A 27,486-nucleotide genomic window follows, 5' to 3' on the forward strand; every position below is an offset into this window, starting at 1 on the left:
TAGAGCCAATGGGGAGCCACGGGACTTCGCACCCAGAAGGTAGGATTCTCCCTCTGCAACGGGATGTGGGAATAAGATCTGGAGCTGTGGTAACCACCCTGTGCTCCCAAAGAAAATGCAGTGCTTGTCTGGGAACAGAGTCAGTAGGCAGGTGAACAGAGCCAAAGGGGAGGAAGAAATAAGAGCCCCTGGTCAGTTTCAACTTTGGACCTTGGGCATGTGAACTGGTATGTTCTCTTTTTGCTTAAGCCACATAGGATTTGGTGTTTTGTCCCTCGCAACCAGAAGAGCCCTAACCGATCTATCCATAGAGTGTTCACAAACTCACCAGCCTGTGGCTGTGAGAATGGTGCCACGTGCACACTTATGAACATATGGTGCATGTAGAAGGAGGCAAGACATCGCCTAAGCATTGAGGGGCGGTGGATTTAGACACACCCTGGCCATCCCGAGGGCCTCTGGGAATGACCTACTGGTCTCAGGCCACCCTTAAGGTTTGCAGGGCCCCAGACCACATATTATATGGCTAAATATTTAAGCACTATAAGCCAAGCTAACAAATTGTTATATAAAACACACCGTTTCCTCCTACCCTAACAAATACACTTCTCTAGCAACCTGGAAAATCAGATGGGCGTGGAGACTTCCCATACACAGAGATGTGGGGAAGGGTGGCACCAGCTCAAGCTTGTGCCCCTCTTTTACTGCTGGCTCACCCTAATCCGTAAGGAGGACCTTGCTCTCCATGTGGATACCCCTTCCTATGTCGGAGCTTTGTCCATACCCCTACAAACAGCTGCCCTTTGCTCACCCCTTGGAAGGGGCCTAGAAGTGTGCCCTGGCAGTATGGCTCTCCCTCTGGAGAACAGCCCAGGGAAGAGGCTCATGCAGGCCTAGAGGTGGGCTCAGGGCCAACTGGGTAGGAAATTCAGGGTTCTAGATACTTGGAGCAAAGTCTAAAATGGCAGGGCACAGGCTCCTGGTAAGCAAGTGCCCTTTGTCCCACTGACCCTTTGTCCTGGGAGGAGATACTGACCAGGGGAGGGCAAGGGCAGCCTCCTGCCCAAAGCACAGACCCAGAGAAAGGGGCCCTCTTGCCTGGGCTAATGGTGGTCCGAGTGGATGCAGAGATATGGAGTGGTTTTCAGTTGATCAAAATGGGTAGTCTTTAGTGTATTTTTTCCTCTTCCTTCCTTGACCCTCCAACCTCTCCTCCCTTACTGTCTCCTGGGACCAGGAGGAAATATAGACAGTATTTTCCCTGAACTTTGTACATCCCTCAAGAACACCAGAGAATGCCACTTGTGCCTTGGGTGAAAGATACAGCACTCTTGGTGGGGGGAGCTAGTTATTGTCAAGAGGCTGCTGGAGCCACATGGAGCATGCGCCAGGGCAACCGTGCATGGGAAGCAGCAAGACCAACATAGGGAGCATCTCCTGGGTGACTGGGATTCCTTGTGGCCAGTACCAAGTGCAGGAGAAGACACCCAGTGGGGCACGTGGCAGCTCCCTGGTGCTCCTACAGCTGTGGGACTGGAGTCCAAGTCAGGGAAGTGCTGCTGTCCCCACTCTTGTCACCCTACAGTCAATAAGCCTGGAGCAGCACTCCGTGTGGGATCAACCCCAGTGAAAATAAATGCTTCCAAAATAGGACCCTGGATTTGTTGATAATTTGTCCCATTTCAGGAAGTCTTCTTTTAAGGGCTCTTGCCTCAAGGAGGCCAGGCCCTGACCTGTCCACTCACTGCTTATTCATGTTGCCTCCCTGGGTGTTGAGTGTCCCTCTGGCCACTTTGTCCCCTGAGAGCAGGTGTTCCATGAGGAAGAGATCATGTGTGAGTTACTGTGTAGCCATGGAGGTTAGATAAAACATGAAGGAGGTAGCAACAGTGAGTGATGGCTATCCAGGCTTGGTCACTCCGCTCAAGCTGTGGAAACTCTATAAAATCTGTAAGTTTCTCTCATGCACTATCTTCTAACCCTATTTTGAACCTTCTAGCTGTCCTCTGATATCCTTGGTTTCCATCCTATGCCTCCTATCTCTATCTTTTTCCTTTTGCCTCTGGGACCCTCTAATGGATAACTTGGTCAAACGACTATTATCTTTCATTCCCTCCACTACCACTTCCAAGAATCTGCCTTTTGGATTTCCCCCTTTGATACTGCCTGGAAACAGGCAGGCAAATTCTTCCTATGCCCTCACCCCTACCCAGCCCAGCCTCTTAGATCATGGTCCCCTGCCTGGGTCCAAGGTCTAGGTATCTGGTTTGGCTGAGGCAAGGGAGAGTAGACCAAACACAAGTTATGGTTCTGTAGAGGATTATAAGGATGATCTTGAAGGGGGCAATTTTAATTTTGACCTCAACCGTGAAGACAAAGTTAAAAGTAATCACAGTGATGGCGGTGAGGGCGAAGACCATACTATTGATGATCATGGCCATGGCACCGACAAAGATGGAACTGATGATAATGTTGACATTGTGGCATAATGGTGTGATGATGATGGGATTGATGATGGTAAAATGTCAATGTTGTGATGTAATAGCAACGGTGATGGTAAGAATAATGATGGTGATATGCACATTGATGAGAGAGGATGTAATAACAGTCTGATGGTGATGACAGTAATTGTGTGATGATGTTGGTGTTGATGAGGCTAGTGATGATGATGAAGATTCTGGCACCATGACAATGGTGAGGATGAGGAAGAGGATGATCATGGTGTGGGGATGTTGGCAAGGGTGTGATTGATGAGATTGGTGTTGATGAAGATGTCAATATCATGACTGCCAATGGTAGTAGGAAAGATGATAATGATGTTGGCACTGATGAGATTGGTTTTGAAGATGTCAATGTCATGACTGACCATGGTAGTAGGAATGATGGCGAGGGTGTTGGCACTGATGAGACTGGTGATGATGAAGCTGTGGATGTATGGCAGTGATGGTGATGATGATAGTAGTGACCGTGATGGTGGTGGTGATGGTGTGAAGAGTGGAGGTGATACCACTGTTGATGGTGACAACAGGAACTGGTGATGGTGCATTGGCATTGACAGTAGTGACAACGGTGGTGATAGGAGGATGATGGCCATGCTGAGGTTCATCCTACCAGAGATACAGTGATTATATCTCATGGCTGGGTGCCAGGAAGCACCTGTCCATCACCTATTTCTTCTCTTTCGCCTCTCTCCTCATCCCTTTTTCTGCCCCCTCCATGTTCCTTCCACCTTCGGAAGCTCTTCCAGCCTGGAAGAGTGCTGCTGCCCCCGAGGGACCAGGGCAGGGGTTATAGCAGCAGCAGCAGCAGCAGCAGCAACAGCAGCAGCAGCAGCAGCAGCTTTATCTCCAGATGTTTCCAGGGCAGCAGCCAACTCTTGTTCTGGCAGCCCTGAGCACACACTGCAGTAATTACATTATTTGTAGCTTCAATTTGGAATCCATTTTCTGGTCATTTTACAGTAGCTCAATGGTTCACAGTCATTGCAGGAGTCCACAGCCTGAATGCAGCCCCCCTCACCCCCTTTCCATGGCAATTGTAGTTATAGCAAAAATTACCCCAATCAATTTGTTTCTTAAAAGGAATTGAGCAGCCCAGAGAATAAGTGAAGGCAGAGGAGCCTGGGGAGTGCTGGGTCGATTCCAGGTCTGCTCTGGTCAGGCTTGGAAGAAAACACAGGCACTCTCTGGGTTGCTGGCTCAGACACTGTTTGGCAGTCACTCATCTTTTAATTTTCCACAAAACAGTTAAAAATAAAGACAATAAGTGAAAGTCCCTTTGAATGGGGGAAAGGCCTCTTGGACCTCCCGTGGAGGGAAGGACTAATTCGAGCGGAGCTGGTGGACGTGCCAGGCTCTGCGCACGGCACCCGCTCCCCCGACGTGGCCCAAGGTGGCCAGATCCAGCTGTGATGGCAGGATTAATCATTTTCATTGGGTTAATTAGAATTAAGCCCAAGGTCATCCCCCAGAAGAGCCCTAATGATGCTTCAGAGGAATACATTTACAAAAACCAAAGATCAAAAGAAAAAATAAAGATCATGGGAACAAGGGACTCCCCAAGGGATGGAGTATGCCTAAGGGGGAAGCAGGGTCCAACTGCAGAAATGCCTCCAGGACCAGACAGTGGTGGTTCTAACGACAGCAGGGGTCTGTCTTGGGTATGGTATCTATAGGAGGGTCATTAAGGGAAAGTGATGGCAGAGAGGAACCTCTTAAACTTTTTTTATTGAGATGTAATATCATATAGTAAAGTGCATCAGTTTTAGGTACAGACTTCCATGAAATTTTATACATAATTGCATCCATGTAACTACTACTTGGATCAAAATATAAAACATTCCCAACACCTAGGAAGGTTATCTCTTCCCCTTTCCAGTTAATATGTGCTGCACACTCCTCCCTTTCCCAGAAGCGACCACTGTTTATTCACTCGACATCATGCCTGCGAGGCTCATCCATGATGTTTTGTGGAGGTAGAATTATTTTTTCTTTTTTTTTATTAATTGTTAACTTAAATTCCATGGAACAACTATACCCCAATCTATCCATTCTCCTGTCGATGATCCTTTAATTTATTTCCTGTAACATTCAGCTATTATCAATAAAGTGGACAGGAACTCTCTTGCAGGCATATGTCTCACTTTAGTGGACACTTCCAAACTCCCCTGAGAAGTTCAACCAGTTTTCACTCTCAGCAACACTGTGTAGAAAAAAATAAACCTCAACCCCTACCTCCCACTATACAGAGAAAATCAGTGTGAGACAGGTCCTAGAGCTAACCATGAAAGACAAAACAACAGAGCTTCTAGGATGTGGGAGCAAATCTTCATGACTCGAAGATAGACAAAAATAGAACACAAAGCCATTAACTGTAATGGAAAATATTGACAAATCAGACCTCCTTAAGTTAAGAACTTTGTTCCTCAAAAGGTGTTTCTAAGACAGTGGGAAGGCAAGCTCCCTTGCTGCAAATACAGGCAATGCACAAGTCCCACAAAGGACTCCTGCCCACCATATGTAAAAGACTCCTACAAGTCAATAAAAAAATGACAAGCAGCTCCATTTTAAAAATGGTTAAAAGGCTCAAAAATCACTCCAGGAAAGAGAAGGTCTGAATGATCTATGAAAATTTGAAAAGATGCTCAGGACCTCTGGTCACCAGGGAAATACAAAGTGAAACTACAATGAGATATCCACCACACGACCACCAGAAATAAAAGTGACTTTATCAAGTGTTCATGATGGTGTCGACGGTTCCCCACTGCCATGAGCCCCCCAGGGTCCTGCTGCCCGGACTCTGGAGAGCCATCTGGCTGAACACATGACATCCTGTGACCTCATACTTCCACTCCTGCGTGTCTACCCACCAAAAAACATTTGTGCACGTTTGTGCACCAAAAGATATCTACAAGAATGTTCATAGCCGCACTGCTTTCTGGGCCCAAATGGAAACAACTTGAACATCCAATGATACGTTTTAGTTTAAAAATTGTGGTGTGGGACGCCTGGGTGGCTCAGTTGGTCGGGCAGCTGCCTTTGGCTCAGGTCATGATCCCAGTGTCCTGGGATCGAGTCCCACATCGGGCTCCTTGCTCGGCAGGGAGCCTGCTTCTCCCTCTGCCTCCATCTGCCAGTGCTCGCTCTCTCTCTCTCTCTCTCTGACAACTAAATAAACAAAATCTTTAAAAAAATTGTGGTGTATTTGTATATTGGACCACTACACAACAATAAATAGATTCCTATTATATCCAATAACATAGATGAATCTCAAGGGTATATTCTACACACTGCCAATATATACACACTGGCATTCTATTTGTGTAAAGTTCAAAAACGGGCAGAGGAGCATATGTATGGCACTGGTAGTCAGAACAATGGTTCTTTAGGACAGCAGTGAAGAGGCAAAAAGACATAATAGAGGAGAAGATGTGGACAATAATCATATAATCACACACACACACACATACACACACACACACACACACACACACACACACACACAGGCATCCAGGGATCACAGTTGTAAAGGAAAAGTCCAGAGCTTTAGGAGGTGAAGACTGGACCTTGTCTGGGGACTTGGGGTGGGCTCCTCTGAAGACCTAGACAAGTAGCAGGGCAGGGGTGGGATAGGGAAGGGGCATCACAAAGAGAATAGCAAGTGCAAAAACCCTGTGGTAGGAGAAAGCATGGAACCTGCAGGACCGCAGGCAGGGCTAGAGCCCAGAGGCCAGATGTGGTTGGAAATTCACATCTGGGCTGGACTGGACCCCATGGGCTCTGATGGTTTGGAGAAAGAACAACAGGACACACCAGCTGGAGTTTTAAGCAAACAAGTCAGGTGGTGGGGGATGAGGGACCCCATGAGGTCATGGTCCCATGACCCCCTCTGGCTGGACTTCCAAAACTGAATGTTTCTGTCCCAGATCTACTCACCCGCTACCTGACAGTTCCACATCGCATGGAACTCTAAGTTCCCACTGGAGGAAGTACCTCAGAAGACTCTGGGGTTCTGCCCTGGGCTCACTGCTGTCTGGGGAAGGCCCCCGCGCTCACTCGCAAGTGTGCTACTGAAGAGTCGTCATATTATTTTAGTGACTTTTAGAAAAAATGGACAGAATACCCAGCCTAGCCCTTTGGGGTCATCGTGCCCACGTAAACCTCTGTTCTGATTCCAGGCGTTTGTTCTGTGTCCTCACCTTTTCACTGAGCATTTTTGGTTGAGTTCAGTCACTTTCTAGCTGGACGAGGCCAGGCAGAGGATGCCAGCAGGGGCTCTCAGTGGGGAGGTGGAGAGCTGACTGTAAGTGTTGGCCACAAGGCATGCGGAGAGAGAGCTGAGAGGATGCGGGTAGAGAGGACAACAGGCCAGCATAAGGAGAAGGGTGATGGGCAAAGGACCACTCTCCAAGGCTAACAGGGTGGGGTTCTTCCAGTTTGTGTGCAGGCTGGCTCTGAGACTCAGGGAAGGGTCAGGGGTATTGTGCTCAATGTCAAGGATCCTGTGCCCTTCAGTTTACCAGGCACGGAGGAGCAGGGCAGGTGAGAGAGGGACCAACAGTGGAGAAAGTACTTGTAGATGAGGCCCTGAACCTGATGGCTCAGTGGGTAGAGAGCAAACCAGCCAAAGTAATACGAGCAAAATTACCTTGTACATGCCAGACACTGTTCTAGGCACTTCACAGAAATGGGTCCATTTTATAGAAGAAAAAAAAAAAACGGAGGCACAAAAAACTGAGGCACAAGGTATATTGTTCAAGGTCACAACTAATATCAGAATGGACAACGTGCAAGGCTAGGCAGTCTGGCTCCAAGCTCATGCTACACTGCTTTTCTATGCTAAGATGCTTACCCACAATGGGGCTTTGGAAAACAGAGCCACCCCCATTCCTGGGAGCACTTGGGCAGGTCTATACCTGGGAGTCCAGGAGACCTTGATTAGCTACTGGGAGCCCCTTAGAAAGACCAAGGGGGTATTTTGGATGAGCCTCAGTCTACCCAACATGCATGAAGGACACTATCATTAAGTTCAGCCAACAGGAGCCCTGAGTAATGTTGCTCAGGCTCTCATGCCCCATTCTCACATCATTCATTCATTGTTTTATCCAACAAATATTTCAATGAGTAGTTACTACATACCAGTCTTTTAGATGCTAGGGTTTTATCAGTTAACAAGAAAGAGCTTTCCTTCCAGTAGTATTGGAGAGAAGGGGAAACACATCAAATACACACCATTATTTAACTACAAATTGTGGTAAGTGTCTTGAAGAAGAAAAGCAAGGGGTTATGATGGCAAATTGTAGGAAAAATGACCTTCTCTTCCCTGGGAGTGAGATTCCTTAGGTCTGAGATTTTTAAATGGAGTTCCAGGGAACTCTAGGGATATATGGAAGCTATTTCTAGAGTTATCTGAGCCTCTAAATTAATTTCAATTAAATATGTGTGTGTATAAATTATATTTTTAAAAGAGTAACGAAGGAGCATATGTGTATACTCAAATGTGCTATATGCCACCTTGGAAACTGCTAGCTCATTCAGGTATTGACAAGTTGTTTTTTTTTTTTTTCTCCCTGAGAATCTTGGAATAAAGTTCTCCAGTCCTTTCTGTGCAGTCATTGAAGCTTATTGTATATGTATCACGAAAAAAGAAGGATGCAACCCGACATTTGTTTTGTGTTATTTTGTAAAATTCAGGTGTGGGGAAAACTGACTGGATTTAGTAAAGCTTATTTTTATGACTCACAATTTTCCTGCTATCGTGCAGCTAAAACAAAATATGGAAATGGACTGAATGCTGAGGCTAATGTCAAACTTCAAGTATCACCAACAGCCTCTGGGGTCAAATTGTGTGAGCCATAGACACAGCTCCATTGTTTTTTAGTAAGTCTTTTTATGGCAACTTAATGTTGCATATTTTAATTATTGATATTCTGGGTAGGATTTCAATGAAAGAAAAACAAGTTTGAAAATTCCAGCTTCAGTTCAAAGGTGTAGGGGATATGAGCTGACCTCTACATTTCTACCTCTTCAGCCCCATCTCAGGCTTCATTCTCTACCTCCTCCCATGGCCGCTCATTCCCTCATGGCACCTGCCAGTGAAATTCCTGGTGGACAGCCTGGGGAATGACTCCCCCTAAGCAGAACTGGAAATGAGGCAGATTCCCAAACCAGGAGACATAGACTCTGATCCTCAAGTCCACCAAAAGCTGGGACCCGGTGTCAGGACCCTGGACAGCAAACAAGACTGCCTCTGTCCCCAGTCAAGACTGCATACTCACCCTTCTTGGTGGCCTCAAAGCTATCATGGAAGTGAATCCTCTGGATGTCATAGGTCAAGGTTGTGTTGGGCAGCAGAGTCCTGTTCCTGTTGATGATGTTGGCAGAAAATCGAAAGGCATGCTCCTCAGCATTCATGACCTGGGCATTGGGGCCATCCGCATACTCGAAGATTCCTCCTGTAAGAGATGGGTAAAATCGTGTGTGCTGCGGAAGGGAAGGGCATGTTAACAAAGATGCTTGGCTTGAAGGTTTTATGGACAAGATTCACCCCCCCAAAAGTGTTCAATATTATCCTAGATAATTCCATGCATAGAAATTGACTAGAGCGTAAGAAATACAAAGATCCTCCTAGTTTATTTCACTCAGCCAGCAACAGAGACTGATGCCACAGACTGACAAACAGCCAAATAAAATGACCAACTTAGTAATATTGCTATGAAAATTCCCAATAGAGTGCTGGCAAGTAGAATGTATTAGAATATTACCAGGAAAACATACCATGACCAGGTATAGTTATGTTCAATATAAAGAAAGGGAGGTTCAACATAAATCTATGAATATCATTCCATCAGTAGCTCAAAGGAAAAAAAATAACATATGATCAACTCACAAGATGTACAATGGCATCTGATAAAATCCAAAATTCACTGCTGTTAAGAATGCTTAATAAACTAGCACCAGAAAAGTTACTACCTTGAAGCACCTTTAGCTCAAATCTGCCTTCAATATCACACTAATGGTGAACACTAGAGACATTCTCATTAAAGAGATAAAGGAGGGGTAAAGATTCACACTACACTATTAACCAACAAAACAAGAAAGAAAAAGAATTTAGAGACACACCTCTTGGAAGGAAAAAAAATTCTTGCAAATTATATAAATATTTTCCTGCAAAACCTTAATCCCCAAGCACAAAAACTAGTTAAGAAGTAGCAGGAGCAGGGCACCTGGGTGGTTCAGAGGGTTAAAGCCTCTGCCTTCAGCTCAGTCATGGTCTCAGGGTCCTGGGATCGAGCCCTGCATCGGGCTCTCTGCTCAGCAGGGAGTCTGCTCCCTCCTCTCTCTCTGCCTGCCTTTCTGCCTACTTGTGATCTCTCTGTCAAATGAATAAATAAATAAAATCTTAAAAAAAAAAAGAAGTAGCAGGAGCAGGAGGGTCAAGTTAAATAACCAGTTAGCACAAATAAATACCATTTATTTATATCAGCAACAACTGTAAGAAAACTTAATGGTAAAAGATCTCCTTTCTAAGATCAACAAAAATATTACACAATGAATAAGAAAACAAATAAGAAGTGAGCAATCTTAGCATTGAAAGTGACAAAAACTGGGGCATCTGGGTGGCTCAGTGGGTTAAAGCCTCTGCCTTCGGCTCAGGTCATGATTTCAGGGTCCTGGGGTCAAGCCCCACATCAGGCTCTCTGCTCAGCAGGGAGCCTGCTTCCTCCCCTCTCTCTCTCTGACTACTTGTGATCTGTCAAATAAATAAATAAAATCCTTAAAAAAAAAGAAAAGAAAGAAAATGACAAAAACACTACAAGGGAGGGATGTAACAGCAGACTTCGATGAGGAGACATGGCGTTGTCCATGACAGTTAGGCTCAAGAATAGAGGTGTCAGTTTATTCCAAATTAATTTTTCAGTTTAATGCAATTCCAATCAGAATCACAGAAGGGTTTTTTCTTTTACTGGACAAGATGACTCTAAAATGCATCAGAAAGACTAACCAGGAGATAGCAGCCTAAAGAGATGACAGGTGATCTGCACTGCCGGATTTAAAAAGCATCATAAAAGCCAAAATAATTAAAAACATGTCCTAATGACATATGAAAATGCAGACAGATCAATGGGATGAGATAAAAAGCCCCCAGAAAGAGATTCAAGTAGAGATAAGTATTTAAGACATGACAAAGGTGGCTGTTTCCAATCAGTAGGTAAAATATAAATTATTCATTAATTGAGCTGAGACAATTATTCGATTATTTGGGAGAAATTTAAGTTAGATTCCAATCTTAAGCCATATATCAAAATAAGTTCCAAATGGATTAAAGATTAAAAAGCAAGAAATTAAGGGAAGGAGGGAGGGAAAAAAACAGTATAAAGGTACCAAAAAAGAAGATGTAAGTGAATATTACATAATATTGAGGTGGAAGAGCTCCTTCTAGGCATTATAATAAAGTCAGAAAACAAAGAAGAGACGCTGATAACATCACAGAAATAATATATATTGAGTAATAATATATCAAAACTACCATGAACAAAATTAAATGGCAAACATCAAACTTAGAAAAATATTTTTAACATATTTGGCAGTATAAAAATTGATGTTCTGGGGCTCCTGGGTGGCTCAGTGGATTAAGCCTCTGCCTTCAGCTCAGGTCATGATCTCAAGGTCCTGGGATCGAGCCCCGCATCGGGCTCTCTGCTCAGCGGGGAGCCTGCTTCCTCCTCTCTCTCTGCCTGTCTCTCTACCTACTTATGATCTCTCTCTGTGAAATAAATAAATAAAATCTTTAAAAAAAATTGATGTTCTTATTTTATAAAAATAAACACTAAAAAGCCAACAAAACCCCACAAATACTCCAAGAGCAAAAGGTGCAAAGGGCAAGCATGGGCATTTTGATAAAGAAAAAATAATACAAAGCAGCTATTAACGTATGAAGAAATGTGTGTCTCCCTAAAAATCAAATAAATTCCATTTCAGCCAACAGTGAGATACCACGTCTTGCCTGTCCCACTGGCAAACATAAAATAAGTTAAAACACCAAGGTTTGCTGAGAGCGTTTGGAAACAGACACTTGCTTGACTGTTGGTGGAAGTGGCAACTGGTATACCTCCCCTTCTTGGTGGCCATCAGCACATACCAAAAGCTTCAAAAATGCTTAGGTCTTTGATTCAATATTTCTCCTTGATTCAATACTTCAGTTTCTAGGAATTAACTCTGATAGCAACAATGGACACACTGATCACGTATGGGAAGGAGGATCTAGGGATGTCCGATACCAGAGAAGGAGTCCATAACTGTAATAAGCTATATATTTCCACATAATAGCAAACATTTAATGATTTGGGGAATACCCACGACATATTTTTAAGTGAAATACAAAGGTTATAAAGTTGGAGATGCAGGGCAATTCCACGTTAGAAGAGGGAGAACAGAGGAAGATAAGGAGGAATCTATGCCATTGACTGAAAAATAGGAGAGGTTTCTAAACAGCACAAGCGAACCGTCCTATGTGGTAGATTTCTTATTTCGTTCTCTGTGCTTACTCTTTATTTTCCAAATGAAGCTTTATGTTAATGTCTTTACTCTTAAAAAATCGACTTCATCGCGTTATTATTTATGTTAAGAAATTCCACAAAATGCATCTTGTTTTAAGTGTACAATGATTTTTGGATAAATTGATGGCATTGTGTGACCATCATTACAATTCTGAACATTCCCATCACCCCAGAGAGCTCCCTTGAGCCTGTTTACAGTCAATCACGGTTTTCAGTCCCAGCCCCAGGCAACCACTAATTTACTTTCTGTCTCTAGAGATTTATCTTTTCTGGACATTTCACATAAATGGAATCATGCAGTAGGTAGTCTTTGGGTCCTTTTGCTTAGCACATTTTTGAGCTTTATCCACGTTGTAGCATATCTCAGTGCTTCATTCCTTTTTAACTGTTAAATAATAGTACTTTCTACCACATTTTATTTACCCATTCACCACCCAGTTAATGGGTATTTGGGTTGTTTCCACCATTAAGAAATTTTTTTTAAAGTGAGTATTTTAAAAAGTGAACAAATCAATGTACCCCCCAACCCAGTCCTCCAGCAGGCTTACAATCTGTAACACGTAGTGTGCATGCATGGGAGTCTGCGTGGGTGTGCATACACAGGCTGGGCAAGCACATATAACAGGATGAGAAGAATACATCCCAAAATGTCAAGAGGGCTTCTCTCTGAGTGGCAGGATTATGGGAGACTTTAATTTCCTTCTTTGTGTTTTTCTGTATTTTCCAAAAGTTCTGCAGCGAACATGTGTTCTATTTCTAATCAGAAGAGCCATCATGTGATGGTGTGTATGTGTTTAAAGGAAAATAAATGATCAAAATACCATATGATCCAGTAATTCTAGGGATTTTAATTTACTGCTCAGGATTTAGCATCTCTAGGGATATAAATTTAGAATAACTTAGAGATACATAAACACATTTATGTCAAAGGATATTCTTGACATAATATTGAAAAAATAGAAACAACTTAATGTCCCAAAGTAGGAGACTGTTTGATGTATTAAAAGCCATCCATATGGCAGAGCAACTTGCAGGCATTAAGAGTAAGGGTACAGGATGGTATGACATGGTATCTGGGATTTGCTTCAAAATCATAGGGGAGGGGTAGTTGTGAAGGGGATATAAATAGGTCTGGAAAGGTCATGGGTTCCTGGTTGCTGGGGCCAGGTGATGGGTACACAGGGATCCATTATATCATTTTCCCTAAGTGATATGGCAGACATCCTCCGTAATAAAATATTATTTAAAATCATTGTATAAATAAGACAAAATGAACAAATCACGGTAGAGCAATCAGAAAAGAGACACAATATTATTTGCAGACGCTTATTACTATTTTCTTAACAACTCAGGAGAATCAGATGGAAACCTACTAGAAGCCAGACAGCTCCTCAAAGAGCCAGCATACAAATACAGAAAAAATGTACAGCCTTACTATACATCAGCAATAAACAGTGAGAAATTAGAAGGAAACTGAGAGATCCTATTCACAAAGGCAACAACGAAAAAAATAAAATACTTTACAATAAATGTGCAATTCTTATACCAAGGAAACTACAAAACTTTACTGGAGGATGTAAAAGGAGGCTTGAATAAATGGAGAGACATAACTTTCTCCTGGAAGAGAAGGCTCAATATTGTAAAGATGTCAGTTCTCCTCAAATTAATTTATATATTTAATGCAATTCCAATTAAAATCAAAAAGGACATACCAGAAGGGCATACACCAAAATGTGAATGGAGGTTCTTTCTAGAAAGTAAAAAGATAATGGATTGCTTTGCTTAGTGCTTTTCCCCTCAAGTCCTCTGCACTGAGCAAGAGCTTTGGTAATAAGGAAAAAAGCTTAAAAAAAATGCTCTTAAGGAATACCTAATGATACAGAAAATGCCCCAAATGCCCCCAACAAAGCAACAAAATTATATTATAGTTTGAAATCTATTTATCAAACCGAAAACACATTATCTATATCTATAGAAAAAAGACTGGAAAGATTTGTACCAACATTTGACCAATGAGTATTTCTGGATAGAAGGGGTTTATAAATTTTGTAGCATGTTCCTTGTATTATCTTGATTTTTCCAGGTTATTTACAGTAAATATGCATTCTTTTTATTATTTTAAAATGTAAAAACAAAAAGAAAAATTATTCAAGGGAGCCCAGGGAAGAAGTGTAGTCATTACAGATCTCCAGCCTCAACAAGGGTCAAAGGTCAGGGGACAAGGAGACATTTCCAAGGGTTTTACTCCTTCCTGGCCTCTCACATCTTGGCAGTTGGGCTACAAAGGAGCTCACTAGGGGACACATCTCAGGCACTGAGATCCCAGTCTGGGGGGTATGCCATTCAGCTCCATAAACACCCACTAATCTCTGCCACATTCCAACATGCCACTGAGTCCTAGCACATCAAGAAAACTTAACATCAGGCTTCTGCCCCGCAGGAAAGCTCGGGCAACCACAAGCAGACAATAACCAGCCAATGTGCGGGGCTCAGCTGTTAGACGCAAAAACGGAACTGTTCCCAACTCAGATTCTGGTGACGATTATGCCTCAGTCTAAGCCCTAGCCCTTCCCACTGGGGAAGTTACTCAATCTCTCTGAGACTCAGATTCTGCATCTGAAAAATGGGGCACCTACTTCCAAGGGTTGACCATTGCAAGGAAGAAAGAAAACAATGTAATGAAATGCACGTCATGTGGAGAGAGCTTAATTCATGACAATGCTTAAAAGAATGCCATTTGGAAGAACAAAATCAATTTTAAACTTCTCCGTTCTAGGCCAGCGGTTGACAAACTTTTTCTGGAAAGGACAGGACAGTAAATATTTTGGCTCTGTGGACCAGATGGTTTCCTTAACTCTTCCTTCGGAATGTGAAAGTGATAGACAATAGGTTTGCAAACAAGTACAGCTGCGTTTCAATAAAACTTTACTTACAAAAGCAGGGGGCCAGCTAGATTGGGCCAGTGGGCTGCAGTCCATCCCCTCTTCTAGGGGAAGGGCAGCCTTTATCTTAAAGGGAAAAGTCCTGGAGGGCCTGGAGAAGGTAAGACTATGATAGTACTAACCTGCTGTGCAAAGGATCCCAAAATGTGATGTTGAGTTTTGAATGAGAAAGAGGGGAGAAGGGCCTAAAATGAAGGCAACAGCTAGGACGTGGACCCAAAAAGGGAGAAAGGAGGAGACGATGACTCATGGCCAAGGGTGCATGAGGCCGGGACGAAATCCTCCACGGCAGGAAGGGGCCAGGTTAGCACAGTGGTGCCTAGTGCTTCCTTTCCAGTGAGCCCACACTGAGCTGTCACCTCCCTTCCTTACAGGAGACCTGACCATGAGTAAATTCGGCCACAGAAAATGGACACCAGATTGTGCTCTTTGGGGAAAGTGAGGGCAGGGTCCAGCACAGGGTGAACTGGGGCAGAAAGAAGATAGGAGGTGCAGGACGCGGGATGAGAGAGAAGACAAGTCAGAATAAGCAGAGATTTAGAGAAACTGGAAATCCAGGAACAGTCTCAGAGATGCTGTCAGGAAGAAACTGCCCCTCTCCCACTCCCAAACCCAGCGCAAGGATAGGCATCATTCTACTCGAACATGTCAAGGGCCAGGTGACCCCAAACATTTCAGTGTTTCGGGACACCCCAGCAACAAATATTTGGGTACAACATAGAGGTTCAGAGAGTGGGTTCTGGAAGCAGCAGAACTGGGTTTGAACCTTCCATACATAGGCTGCACTTTTCTCTAGAGAATTGTTCTCAGCTGAAGGGAGACACCTTGCCCAGAAGGTTAGCCCACTCACTTTGACCCTGGGGGCAGTCTGCAGTCACTGATGACTCCTGCACACTGGGGCTCAAAAGGGTGGTACCCTGGCCTCTGGGATGCATGCATGCCCCAAAGCCCCCCTAGCACCTCCATGCTGTGTCAGGCAAATCCAGATCTCACCCAAGGCGGCATCTTTGCCTACCCTGTCCCTGTCTCTACCCTGCTTTGCTTATTTGCTGACAGGGTTTTCCTAAAGAACTCTCTTCTCCCCTATCAACCTTGTGTATCTCAATCCCTGCCTCAGGCTCTGCATCTGGGAGACCTAACATAAGATGGGAGTGGCATGGCTCCAGGGGAAGTATCAATCACACTCTATCTTTTCATGCTTTTGAAGGAAGGGAAAGGGAGCAGTGAACCTCCCTAATTGACAAAATGTCAACGGTTCTTCTACCTTCTCCCTACCTACCTCTTGACCCCTTTCCCTTTTGTGCAGGGGTCTGTACAGATCCAGGACCTTTGGAAGCTCCAAGTCTGATGGGCTAGGGTTCTGATTCGTGGAAGAAAAACTGCTTTGGGTCTTGGTTTCTGGAGGGAGCACCCTGCCCCACTTAGAGACAGTTCCCCCACTCAATTGGCTCCTCTCCTTTTTCTCCCTTCCCATACATTCCTCATGATCGTTATTTAAAGAGGCTAATAAGTAGGTTGGCACCGTTGATTAATGCATAATCTTAATCATGATTGCATAGTGTAATTGGCATTAATTTGAAGAGCCAGTTCATTATGAAAATAATTGTCACTGCTTTCTGCTTTAATAAAATGGAGCAGAGACACCAGGGCTGCAGAAGAACTGGGGTGGGATGTGTGTATGTGTGTGAGAGAGAGAGAGGGAGGGAGAGAGAGAATTAAGTCCCAGAAGATGTAAGCAGGGGTGGGGCATAACTGGAACAGGAACATTTTCTTCAAACAAAACCTTGAGTGGAAGTCCACTGGATAAAATAATAATAATAATAATAATAATAATAATAATAATAAAACTGATGTGTCAGAGTTATGTTGAGTGCTTTCCACACTCTTCATTGAATACTCACAGAACCTCTACAACCCCATTAGCTAGAAAGTATTATTGTCCCATTTCACATAAGAGAAAACTGAGGCCCAAGGAGGTTCGGGAGGTAGTAGATTCCCTTCTGCAACCAAAGCCAGCTTGTTAGAGTTAATTGTGAAATTTTCAAAGTGATCCAACAGCTTGAAATTAGCCACGGTGAGAGTATTTACACCACGGAAATAAGCAGATGCTGCAAATTAGGGATTTTTTCCCCTAGAAAATGTGTTTAACCAGCATACCGCTGCCCAAGCTTCTTTCTACCATCTGGGCACTTAGAGTCTTGACAGCATGGTTCCTGAGAAGGCTCTGCAAGCCTCCAGGGCTCCACCAAGCACAGCGCAAAAACCACTAGTTCAAACCTCCCCTGATCTCCAGTGTGATACTGAGGGCCAGGGGTCAGGGAAGGAGGGATTGAATTAGCTGTGCCAACCAGAACCAACCTGCTTCTTGCTCCCTCTACCAAGATGTGCTGTTGTATGTTTTGAGAAAAATTCTGAATACCTTAAGCAAAAATGCCCTCTTTTTTTATTTAGAAGTAGGTTCCACGTCCAGTGTGGGACCCAACAGGGGACCGGACCAAACTCATGACCCTGAGATTTAGACCTGAGCTGAGATCAAGACGAGTCAGACACTTAACCAACTGAGCCACCCAGATACCCCCTAAACACCCTTATTTTTAAAAATTCCTTTTTCTATCTCTGGAAATGTGCCCTATGGTGGAATTTCTCTGCCTCCCAGGTGAGCCTAGGACTGTCTGCGTGTGACCTCAGAAAACGGGAGGGAAGACTTTCACGGCTGCCGGGCCAGGCCTCCTCCTTGCAACATTAAGGGCAAGGACCCTGGCGGTCCCCCCACCCCGCCACACACACACATTCCCTCCCGTCAGATGGCCCTAGAGACACCCAGAGTTACAGATCTTAGGGCAAGGATGGTAAAAGGCTGAGTCTCTTTGCTTAAGCCCACGACCTCACGACTGTCTAGGGCTGCTCTAGAGCCTGTTGAGCTTGTCCTTTCTCTTGAACAACTCTGTGCTCCTGAGTTTGGCCCTGGCAGAAGCAGCCCAGCCCTGAGCGTGGGAGTCCGGGAAATTCGGCGGGGCCTGCGCTTGCCTCCCTGCTCTGTCTGGCAGCAGAGTCCCAGGAGACACCCACGTTCCCACTACCAGGCCCAGGCACTGTCTGTCCTCCGGGGCTTGAGTCTGCTCTTTCTTTTCTGGCCCGCTTTGTTCTTTTTCTGAAGTTTCCAAGGTGTCGTGGAGATTAATTGAGACGCTGATCAGCGAGATGGTTGCTAACAGCCTCTTCACGGGGCCCGCCTCCCTGTCTGTTCTGATCAGGTTCTCTCTTCTCCCTGCCAGGGCCCCTGCGGCTCTGTGCAGCCTGTGCGTTGGAAAAAGCAGGCTCTGCTCTCTACTTTAGCCAGCCTTTGGGGGACCCTGACGGTGCCTCTGAACTTGGTTTTGGGCCTCTGTATGCTGTTGTCTCAGCAGGAGGAGGAGTTGGGGGACAAGTTCGCTGGCTTTCCCTGTTGAGCATAATGTGGGGTTTGTAGAAGGCAAGTAGTGCCTAGCAGGAAAGGCCCAAGGATGGGTTTTCTGAGGTTATGGGTAAGGAGATGGGGCAAGGAGTAGGTGTGTCTCCCCTCATGTTCATTCGTTAGTTCATTCATTCATTCATTCATTCATTCCCCAAGCAGTTTATTGGCTACAGCTGGGGACACAGCTCTATGCTGGTCACTGCGTGAGTCAGCCAGTGCCTGGGCATCCTCCCAGCCCTTCAGGAGCTCACAGCTTGGAAAAGGAGATGAGAGGAGGGGTGCAAATCAAAACACTATATGGCTAAAAATTCTCCATGTGATGAGAATGTCAGAAAGCTGGTGAAACTCATAAGAGTGCCATGGAGGTCTTCACGGAGGAGGTGGCAGCTGAGTGGCTCGAGAGCTGAGCTATGGAGGGAGTGCAGCAGCTGGTGGCGAGTGGGGAGACTGGCCCTAGATGGGCATCCTGGGCAGGAGGAGGGAGGGGACCTGCCCAGAGTCACACAGTTGGGAAGCGGTGAGGTCCACTGAAACCAGCCATCTAGTGCAGCACCCACACACCTGACCATATGTCTGTCCTCATCCAGACCCTCTCCCAGACCCCGTGTCCCTTTGGCACCTCCTCACTGACCTCCTGCCTGGATCCCATTCGCCTGCCCTCCAGTTTTGCCCTCCCTCCTCCGTGTCTCCAATTCATCTTCTGAAAAGAAGGATATTAGCAGCATTTACAACACAGAGCTATTTTGAGGACTAAATGGCAAAAATCATCTCAGGGCCACGGTAAGTCCTTGAGAGGGGTAAGAAGTTACTATTGTGAGGGCCCAAGGAAGCTGGGGAGCACTTTCCAGAGACAGGGCATCCAGAGAAGCAGCAGACCCCATAGGGTCCCAGGGGAGGGTCTCCTGATTGAGTCCTGGGGCCTGGTGGCAGTTGTTTTAATTGATCTGGTAATATGTGGAGCTTTGTCTGTACAACTCAGGGACATGCAAGTCAAATACTGTAGAATCGACCATGTCGGGAGGATGGCTGCAGGCTCCAATGCTGCCCAGAGATCCTGATGACCGATGGGCTGTCAGCAGGCAGAGGGACAGGAGCTCAGGCTGCTGGGGACAGGGCTGGCAGAGGAGCACAGCCAGCAGTGAGTGCCCTTGCCGGAGGGACCGAAGGAATGAAGACCCAGAATCCTTGAGACCCCAGAAAGGCTGGCCCGCCTCCTGGAGGGATAGAGCCGTGACGCAGCGCACCATCACACACACATGCCCAGAGCAGAAGGACTGGCCCCAAGCTGGCCTCTGAGACCCTTCGCAGTCCAGTCCGACCTCCCCCAGCCTCGGCTCTTCTACATAGCATGTCCCCCACCCCCACAACAGAGCTCGCTGGCCCATCTGTGCCTGTCCCTTCAAGCGTGCTTTTCTCCACCTGCATCACCTTCCCTGCTTCCTCCATTCCATCCCCATCCAAACCTGACTCCCACACTTCTCTTCTCAGCCTGTGTCACATGGTTCTTATGCCCTAGTCCCACCCAGGGGCCGCCTGTAGACACGTCCCTCTGCACAGCTGGGGCTTTCTGTGTCTAGAACATTCTCCAGCAATGTTGCAGCATGGCCAGCACAGGCCATGAGAGCGAGGGAGTTAGGAACTTTGTAGTATCCCTGCCTAGGAAGCAGGGCATAGATGGGTGCATTCGTTTCCTTGCCCCTCCGAGGCATAATTCTGAGGTATGAGCTACAGTTTCTTGAAGGGCCCCAGAGGGGCTGAGTCCCAGGTATCCACAGCATAGCCCACTGGTGGACGCATCTTCCCTGCCTGTCCTCCCTCCCCAACTTGCTTCCCTGTCCAGCACCACCTGCCTGGGATCACCTCCAGAACCGGAACCCTTGCTGGGTCTGCTTTTGGAGTTCCTAAGACATCTTCCCTGAGCTCCAAATTCATCCTCTGTAGGCTCATGCATATTGTGATGCAGCGGGTACCCCCCACCCCAATTAGGCTGTGGTCTCTGCAAGGTCGTGACAGACCTTAGCCATCCTGGTGTCTCTTTCCCTCCCCCAGTGCCCAACTCACTATCTAGCACAGAGAGGATGTCAAGACCCATTTGTTAAATAAACGCCTTTATCAATGCACATCACACACAAACACACACACACGCACGCACACACACACAGCGCTTGTTCTAAAAAGCAAATTCCAGCTCTGGATGTTAATATTTCAGTGACAAAGCAAAAAGCACACAGGTATCCTAGGATCACCCGATAGAAGATGCTCAGCCAGGAGGGCACCAGTTTCCGCAGTTTCCCGGCTGCACCCTGCCCCCAGCCTGGCAGTGGCTGGCCCTTTCTAGATGAGGAAGCTTCTGCAGACATGTTCTCTGGAAGCATGCTTGCCGCCCCCTGCCCCCTGCCTGGAGGGTGAGGTGCTATGTGCCTGGCAGCTTGGCAGGTGGCAGGAAAGGACCAGCTCTGCCCTGCGGGGAGGGGGTTGGCGGCCCTACCTGGGGATCATCTCCCCACCCCCGGGCCACCTGCTGCACGGAGTCAGCCTGTGAACAGCAGCCCTGCCTCCAGCAGCTCCTCAGTGCCAACCTGCCCACCCACAGCCCTGCCCCGAGAATGTCAGGAGGCCCCACAGAAGGCCACACCGGATGTGGAGTGGGCAGAGGTGAAGGGAAGGGGGCGCAGAAGCCAGGGAAAGGAGTGCAGGAGACAGGAGCAGCCCGTTCTGCATTATTACTCTCATCCTCATCTGTTTTAAATATCAATTGCTATGCAGGTTAAATACTTATTCAGATGCCTTTTAGCTTAAAAGCAAGCTAATTGATCTCTGGAGATCCCGAATGAACAGTGAAGAAACTGCACTAATTATAGAATCAACTTCCACTTCTCTGTTTTGTTTTGTTTCTGCTCTGACAGCACCGCTGGAGTGACAGGGCCCGGTGTGGCAAGAGCACATGTTGTTTTCATTAGCACACGTGCACGCGCATACACACACACACACACACACACACACACACACACACACACAGGTGCCAGGCCCCAAACTCTGGGAGGAGCTCACCCAGATAGAGCTCCTGGGCACACACCTCTCCCAGGTAGGAGCTCTCAGAGGGAGGACCCACAGATGCCGAAAATACAAGCACACTTCACCACTGGCCTGAATCCACTGAAGGTGGCTGCCTTCAGCCCAGCTACCCAACTGGCCCAGTCCCCGGCCCCACAACACCTTCCCCCACAAACTCAACCCAAATGCTGCCAAAGCAATTCCAGGTCCACTTCTTACAGACCCTGACCTCCTCGGCGCTCTTGGCTGGTGACGTTTTGCTGGCCTCCCAGAAGGAGATGGTCCAGCCCAGTTTTGCCCTGGGGTCGCTCTGGTCCTGCCAATGGCTCCCTGCTCATCGCTGGTGTGGGGGTGGGGGCAGGCTAGAGCCCCAGGGGCCTCGATCTCATGAGAGCCTGGACTTCCTTTTCACCCTCTCTCTTTCCCCCTGCTCAGGTTCTGAGTCCAGCTACTATGCGCACTGGGTGGAGGACGGACACTTCGGGCCTGGTTGGAGGCCAAATTCCATCTCTGCTAGTTTGGTGACACCAGGAAACCACCCACTGCATGCAGGGAGGCTAAAGTCTCCTGTATGTTTGGGGAACTAGAAGTTCAATAAGGTCGAGCAGATTCCTTTCCTGCAGGACTTCTCCGGGCATTTATTCTGCTCATGTGCAGTCTCAGAGTTGGGGGTAGCATAAGCAACATTTCCCAAACTTATTTGACAGCCGTGAAAACCTTTTTTGGCAGAGCATCTCACTGAAAACATGCTTTGGGAATCGCTGCGTTACAGTGCTTTGGGCAAAAGTGGTCTTTTTTCCCCTTCTGAGGTGTGAGCTATTCGAGGTCCAGAGCCCGAGCCTTCAGATCTCGGTCTACTCCGCACACCTGGTCCCCAGCCGTGAGCCCCACAGACACCCAGAAAGAATGAAGAAAGCATGATAAAGTATGACGCTGAAGGTGTTCGATCTACTTAACACCAGGGACCCCATGTGACACATTTTGTCTCTTCCTGGACTGATTCTGGGACACTAGTGTCTGCTTGTTTTAACAGAGCTTCGCCGAGGTGCGATTACCCAGCCAGGCCCATTAGCCTGTGGCTGTGTGCAAGTGCACCTGGGCAGGTGCGGGCAAACATCTCACCTAGGGAGGGACACAGCAGGGAGGGAAACCCAGGGAGCCAAATCATCAGCCCCATGCTTTGTGCCTCTCTCCCTGAGGGGCTGGAAGAAGAGATTCTGGCTTAATTATGATCATTAGCAAATGAGGCTGCTTGCATCTTTCACAAGCTCTACGCTTGTATAAAGAAATCCCAGGCTCCAACGAAGGAATTCCAAGTGACCTTGCTCCCCACTGACTCTGTTGATAGAGGTGTTCAACTACTCAACCCTTCGTTTCATCCAGCACTCAGGGAGCATCTGGCATACAGCACCACAAGGGTAAGGGGGACCTCTACCTTGTTTATTTCCCCAAAGTTCTTAATGCAAGCTGAAATGAACCCCAGTATTTGCCATCTAGTTGATAGTCTGCCACCATTTGAACATCAGCTCTTTGAGCCCATGGAGCTGGTTTCTCACATTCTCTCCAGTGCGCGCCACAGAGTAGGCACTCGGTCAGTATCAGGTGTAACTGAAGGTGTGTGAAACTTACAGGTATAAGCATGCATCACAGGACTGACCAACAGAACCCCAGGGAGGTAACACATGGACAGAGGCTTTCAACCAGGGCGGCTGCCTCTGTGGTGACAGGGGCGGGCGGGGCACACCAGAATATGTCAGAAGGGGACACCACACAAATTCAGAATGTAATTTGGGGCTTTGAAGTGGTGGGGGAGATGGCTATAGGAGCATCCAGATCAGAAAGCCGAGCGTTTCTTGCCAAAAGCCAGAAAGATACATCATCTCCTCTGGTCCCAGCCACTCCGAAAGCCCAAGGCTATATAGAACAGGCAGGACAGCGGGTGCCTTCGAGAATGGGAACAAAGTTGCAATTTTAAAATCTGCATGGACCCTCAGCCAACGTGGAGAAAGCAGCTTGAATTTTAAAAATAAAGGTTTAAAGACACCATCCACGAAACCCTGCACTTTGAACAATTGCATAACCATCTGGTGTGGATTAGCTGGGGGACCAAAAGCAGTTCAGGAGCTGTACTAACGGGAAGGAGCCCGTGTTCTCTGCCTTCTCCACTCATTAGCTCACTTAATCCTCGCAACGACCCCGTGACCGGGATTCTTCTCTTAGTCACATTTTGTTTTTTTCAGAAGAGGAAATGGAAGATCAGAGAAGTCAGCGATTTGTCCGAAATCATACAGCTTCTGCAGAGCCAGAACTTAGCCGGTGCTCTGGTTTGCGTCAGGAGCCTCAGACTGCAAAGAGAGTACAGGTGATAAAATAGAGAGCATCCAGCTCTGAGCCAAGCTGCAATCTCCTCCCCAAGTCTCATCTGAGAAAGGTTAACACCAGCACCCACAGCGCTTAAGTCTGCGGCTCCGTGTTGCTAGACGGATGTTTAACTATTGAGGAAATGGTGTGTGGTTCTCATTCCACACGTTGGGTTCAGTGGTTTCCCACTCACTCTTTCATTGCCTTATAAGGCTATAATTAACAGCAACAACAACAGACTTCAAGTATTTCCAAGCAGAGGGAATTAGGCCACAAGAATAAAACAGCAGACTCTTGTTTGCCAAAAAAGATCAAGCAAATGCCCCCTTCCAGATAGAGCCGTGTTTGTGCTGGGGTGGGCTGTCTGTCGTCCTCACCCAAGAGAGGGGTGCTTCCAAACACGTGTCACATTTGCCGAGAGGCTGAAGCCTCCAGGCTTCGCTCGAGAAGCAGACTTCTGTCGGGGCAAGGCTCTCCGTCCTGGGATGTACTTTCAAGCCCTCCACTAACCCAACATCGCTGAAATCTAACACAGCATTTTCTCCCCAAACCTGCTCTTCCCCTGGGCTTCCCATCTCAGAGAAGGGTACCAGGGCCCTTCAGGGGTCCAAGCTGGAAACCTTGGGGTCTTCACCTCCCAGCCCAAGCCTCTCCTCACCCTGAGGTCCCCAGATGACTCTGGGGTTTGTCACTGCTCTGTCTGGTACCCCCTGCCAGCCCACGCCCCACCCCAGGGTGCCAGCCTCCCCAGGCCCTCCCTTCCCTCCCTTTCTCTTCCCTGTCCGCCCTCCTTGCATCTTCCCCATGGACCACCAAGCCCAAACTCAGTGGTGCTGATGTTCTGCCTCACGCCCTCTATAGCTTCCACCTGCCCAGAGGTTCAGGGTCCCAGTTTTTGTTTGATTTTCAAATGTCTTCATAAAGCTGGCCCCATCTATCCCGGCATCTTGTCTCCCTCTAAACCTCTCTCCACAATGTGTGCTTTAGCCCCATCCCGGACACTTTCTCAGCCCCGCCCCAAGAACGGCCACGTCCTCATGCCTTTACTCATGACATTATGCCTCTCATCAGCGGCAACAAAGTACTCGATCCTTTCTCGTGCACCACATCCTGGGCCAAAGGCTTTACGAACATCCTTCTGTTTAGACAACATCCCTAAATACTAGATTCTCACTGTGTTCCTCAAGGGAGGAAACAGAGGTTCAGAGGGAGTGTGACTTCCCTCCAGTTCACACCAGAAACCCAGGTGTGGCCAGGTAAGCCCTCCCCATACACCACATCGGTGTATGGGGAGTTTGACCTTCGTCACTGCTTCTGTGCTGGTCCCTCGATGGCAGGGCCCTTCAGGAGAGCTGTTGTCCAGGGCCCAGTGCGGGGCCCACATACTGAGCTGGCGGGGAGAAAGTCCCGATCTTGGGCAGTCACTGCATACCTGCTATGTTGTGATGGACCATTCTAGGCATTGGGGAGACAGTGCTGGTCTAAGCAAGCAAGCTCCCTGCCTTTGAGGTACCAACTTTGTCATAAAAGCCAGAAAAGGAGTAAACACCGTGCCTGCAGGGGACTGGTTTTTCTGGCTCTCCTAGGGAGGTTCACTGCTATCTTAGTGTGAGGGAAACCTAAGAATGGATAAATCCGTCGTCTCCCTGGGTTCCTCACAGACTAAAGCAGGACTGGATCAAAGAAATGAATCAATAAGCAGAAGGCTGATGACTGCTCTGTTGTGGGAAGTACAGAGTGCATCAGGAATGAAAATGACCAGGAGCAATCCCAGTAGGTTTCTTGGAGGAGGTGATGTTTAAGCTGGACCTTGAAGAGTGAGTAGAAGCAGATGGACCAGGCAGAGGAACATCAGGAGCAGAGCATGAAAGAGTCTGGTGATTTCAGCAAGCGGGCAGAGGCCGATGTGGTCCTGCCTAGGCCCCCGCCTGCCAGGCCATCTCCTCCCTGGCATCTGTTTTTCTCAGTCCCTGCTTCAGAAAGCCCTCCTGCTCCCCCCTCCAGCACTGCTGGGCTCTGCTCACAGCTGACATGCCCTGATGATGGGTCTCCACAGCAGCTCCCCATAGGTGCTGGGCCGGCCAGGGAATCCTGCAGCGGAGGACCAGAGAGTCCACTGGACAGGCACAGTGCCCAGGGCCTCCCAAGTCCTGCCTGCTGTGGGCAAGCATCCTCATCTTTAGGAGGGAGGAAAAGGATGGAGCACCCCCTCCAGCCGGTTAGCCAGTTCCACCATCAGCAGAAGCAGGCAGGCTGCAGTGCGCATGCCCAGGGCATGCTGCTGGGTTCCCAGTTCTCAAAGGCAAGGCCCTATGTCCCTCCCAAACCCCGCTGCAACCCCGCCCCGCCCCGCCCACTGCACCTGGCTGAACCTGGCCACAGGCCTAGAACCACAGCTGAACAGTGCTGGAAGGGAGTTAAGGGGCTGTAGCACCCTAAGCCCCTGAAACTCATCTGTGCTGATGTGCGTCCCAGCTCTGGGAGCTCATCTGCCCAGCTCACTTGTTGAAGGTCACAGTGTCCCCAGAGGGACTAAGACCACAGCGGTCTGGAGTCAGACTGTCAGGCGCAGTTCACACCCCAGCTCAGCCACTCCCCGGCTCCCCTCCTCTGCCTATCAGTTTTTACATCCGTGAAATGGGAATCTTGCCAACCGTGCCACGGTGCAGGCTAGAGGCCATGCTGCCCATAAAGCCTTTGGCCCCGTGCCTGACGCACCTTGCGGCCTGATTCTCCCTTCCTGCGGCTCTCTGCGGGAGCCTTGGAATAAGCCCTGCTCCTGAATTTGCCATCCCTGGGCCAGCCAGCGTCTGCCAATGCCGGGTTCTCAGGAACTATCATCTACTCCGGGCACAGATTTGGGGCCCCCTGTCACCCTGGGTCTAGCCATGTAGCACCTTCCCCTTCTCCTGTGCCACGTGGGCCTGGGCCCTCCGGTTCACCTGAGGTTCCCTGGGGTCAAGTGTCCCCAGCTCCAGGCCACTTCCCTGAGGAGGCTGAGCCCAGACTGGCCCTTGGAGTCTCTGTGTCCTTCTAAAAGGGAGGCCCGGCTGCCCCAGAGCCATTCCCCACACCCATGCCTGGGTTTTGCTCCAACCAAGGCCCTCATGCTGCTTGCCTGGTAATGGTTGGGGAAGGGAGCTGATGGGCAAAATAGAGGCTCCATTTCTCTCTGGGACCAATTTATGAGTTTTCGACAGCAGCTCCGCTCTCCCCATTCCTGCCTCATCTCCGCCTGCCTGCTGCGCCCGCTCACTCTGGATTCCGAGGGAGGCCAGAGAGGTGGGAGTCTCCCTCTGTTGGCCAGCCAGAGGGGAAACAAACGCCCATTCTGGGGTACCGTGTGGGGAGCAGCTTCCAGGGCACTTGGGAGGCCAGGGAGAAGCTGAGTCCCGAGAAGGTGGACCCCGACGACACAGAACCACCCCCTCCAGAATCCTCTGAAAAGGAGCCATGAAGTCTAGTGGTTAGAAGCACAGCCAGGAGGCCTCGGGAGCTGGATCGGAGCTCCGCCTCTGCCAGCTGATAACAGGATGGCGGAGCTGTCAGTCAAACCCAGCGCCTCTGCCTCTTAACAGTCGCCAGACCGCTGGCAAGCTCGTGGAGCTGTGTGTGTC

The 27,486-nt window shown here is 47.9% G+C and overlaps 1 protein-coding gene across 2 annotated transcripts in view; it reads right to left on the reverse strand.

Moving 5' to 3' along the window:
- GRIK3 (glutamate ionotropic receptor kainate type subunit 3) overlaps positions 1-27,486 on the reverse strand; it is a 225,538-nt gene that overhangs the window by 84,278 nt on the left and 113,774 nt on the right. For both annotated transcript variants that reach the window (XM_082686539.1, XM_082686540.1), the window contains exon 2: positions 8,777-8,953. In XM_082686539.1, coding sequence (XP_082542665.1) covers positions 8,777-8,953 — 177 coding nt within the window. The remainder of the gene's footprint in view (positions 1-8,776; positions 8,954-27,486) is intronic.

Source organism: Mustela nivalis (genome assembly GCF_964662115.1).
Source record: "Mustela nivalis genome assembly, chromosome: 10".
Lineage (NCBI taxonomy): Eukaryota > Metazoa > Chordata > Mammalia > Carnivora > Mustelidae > Mustela > Mustela nivalis.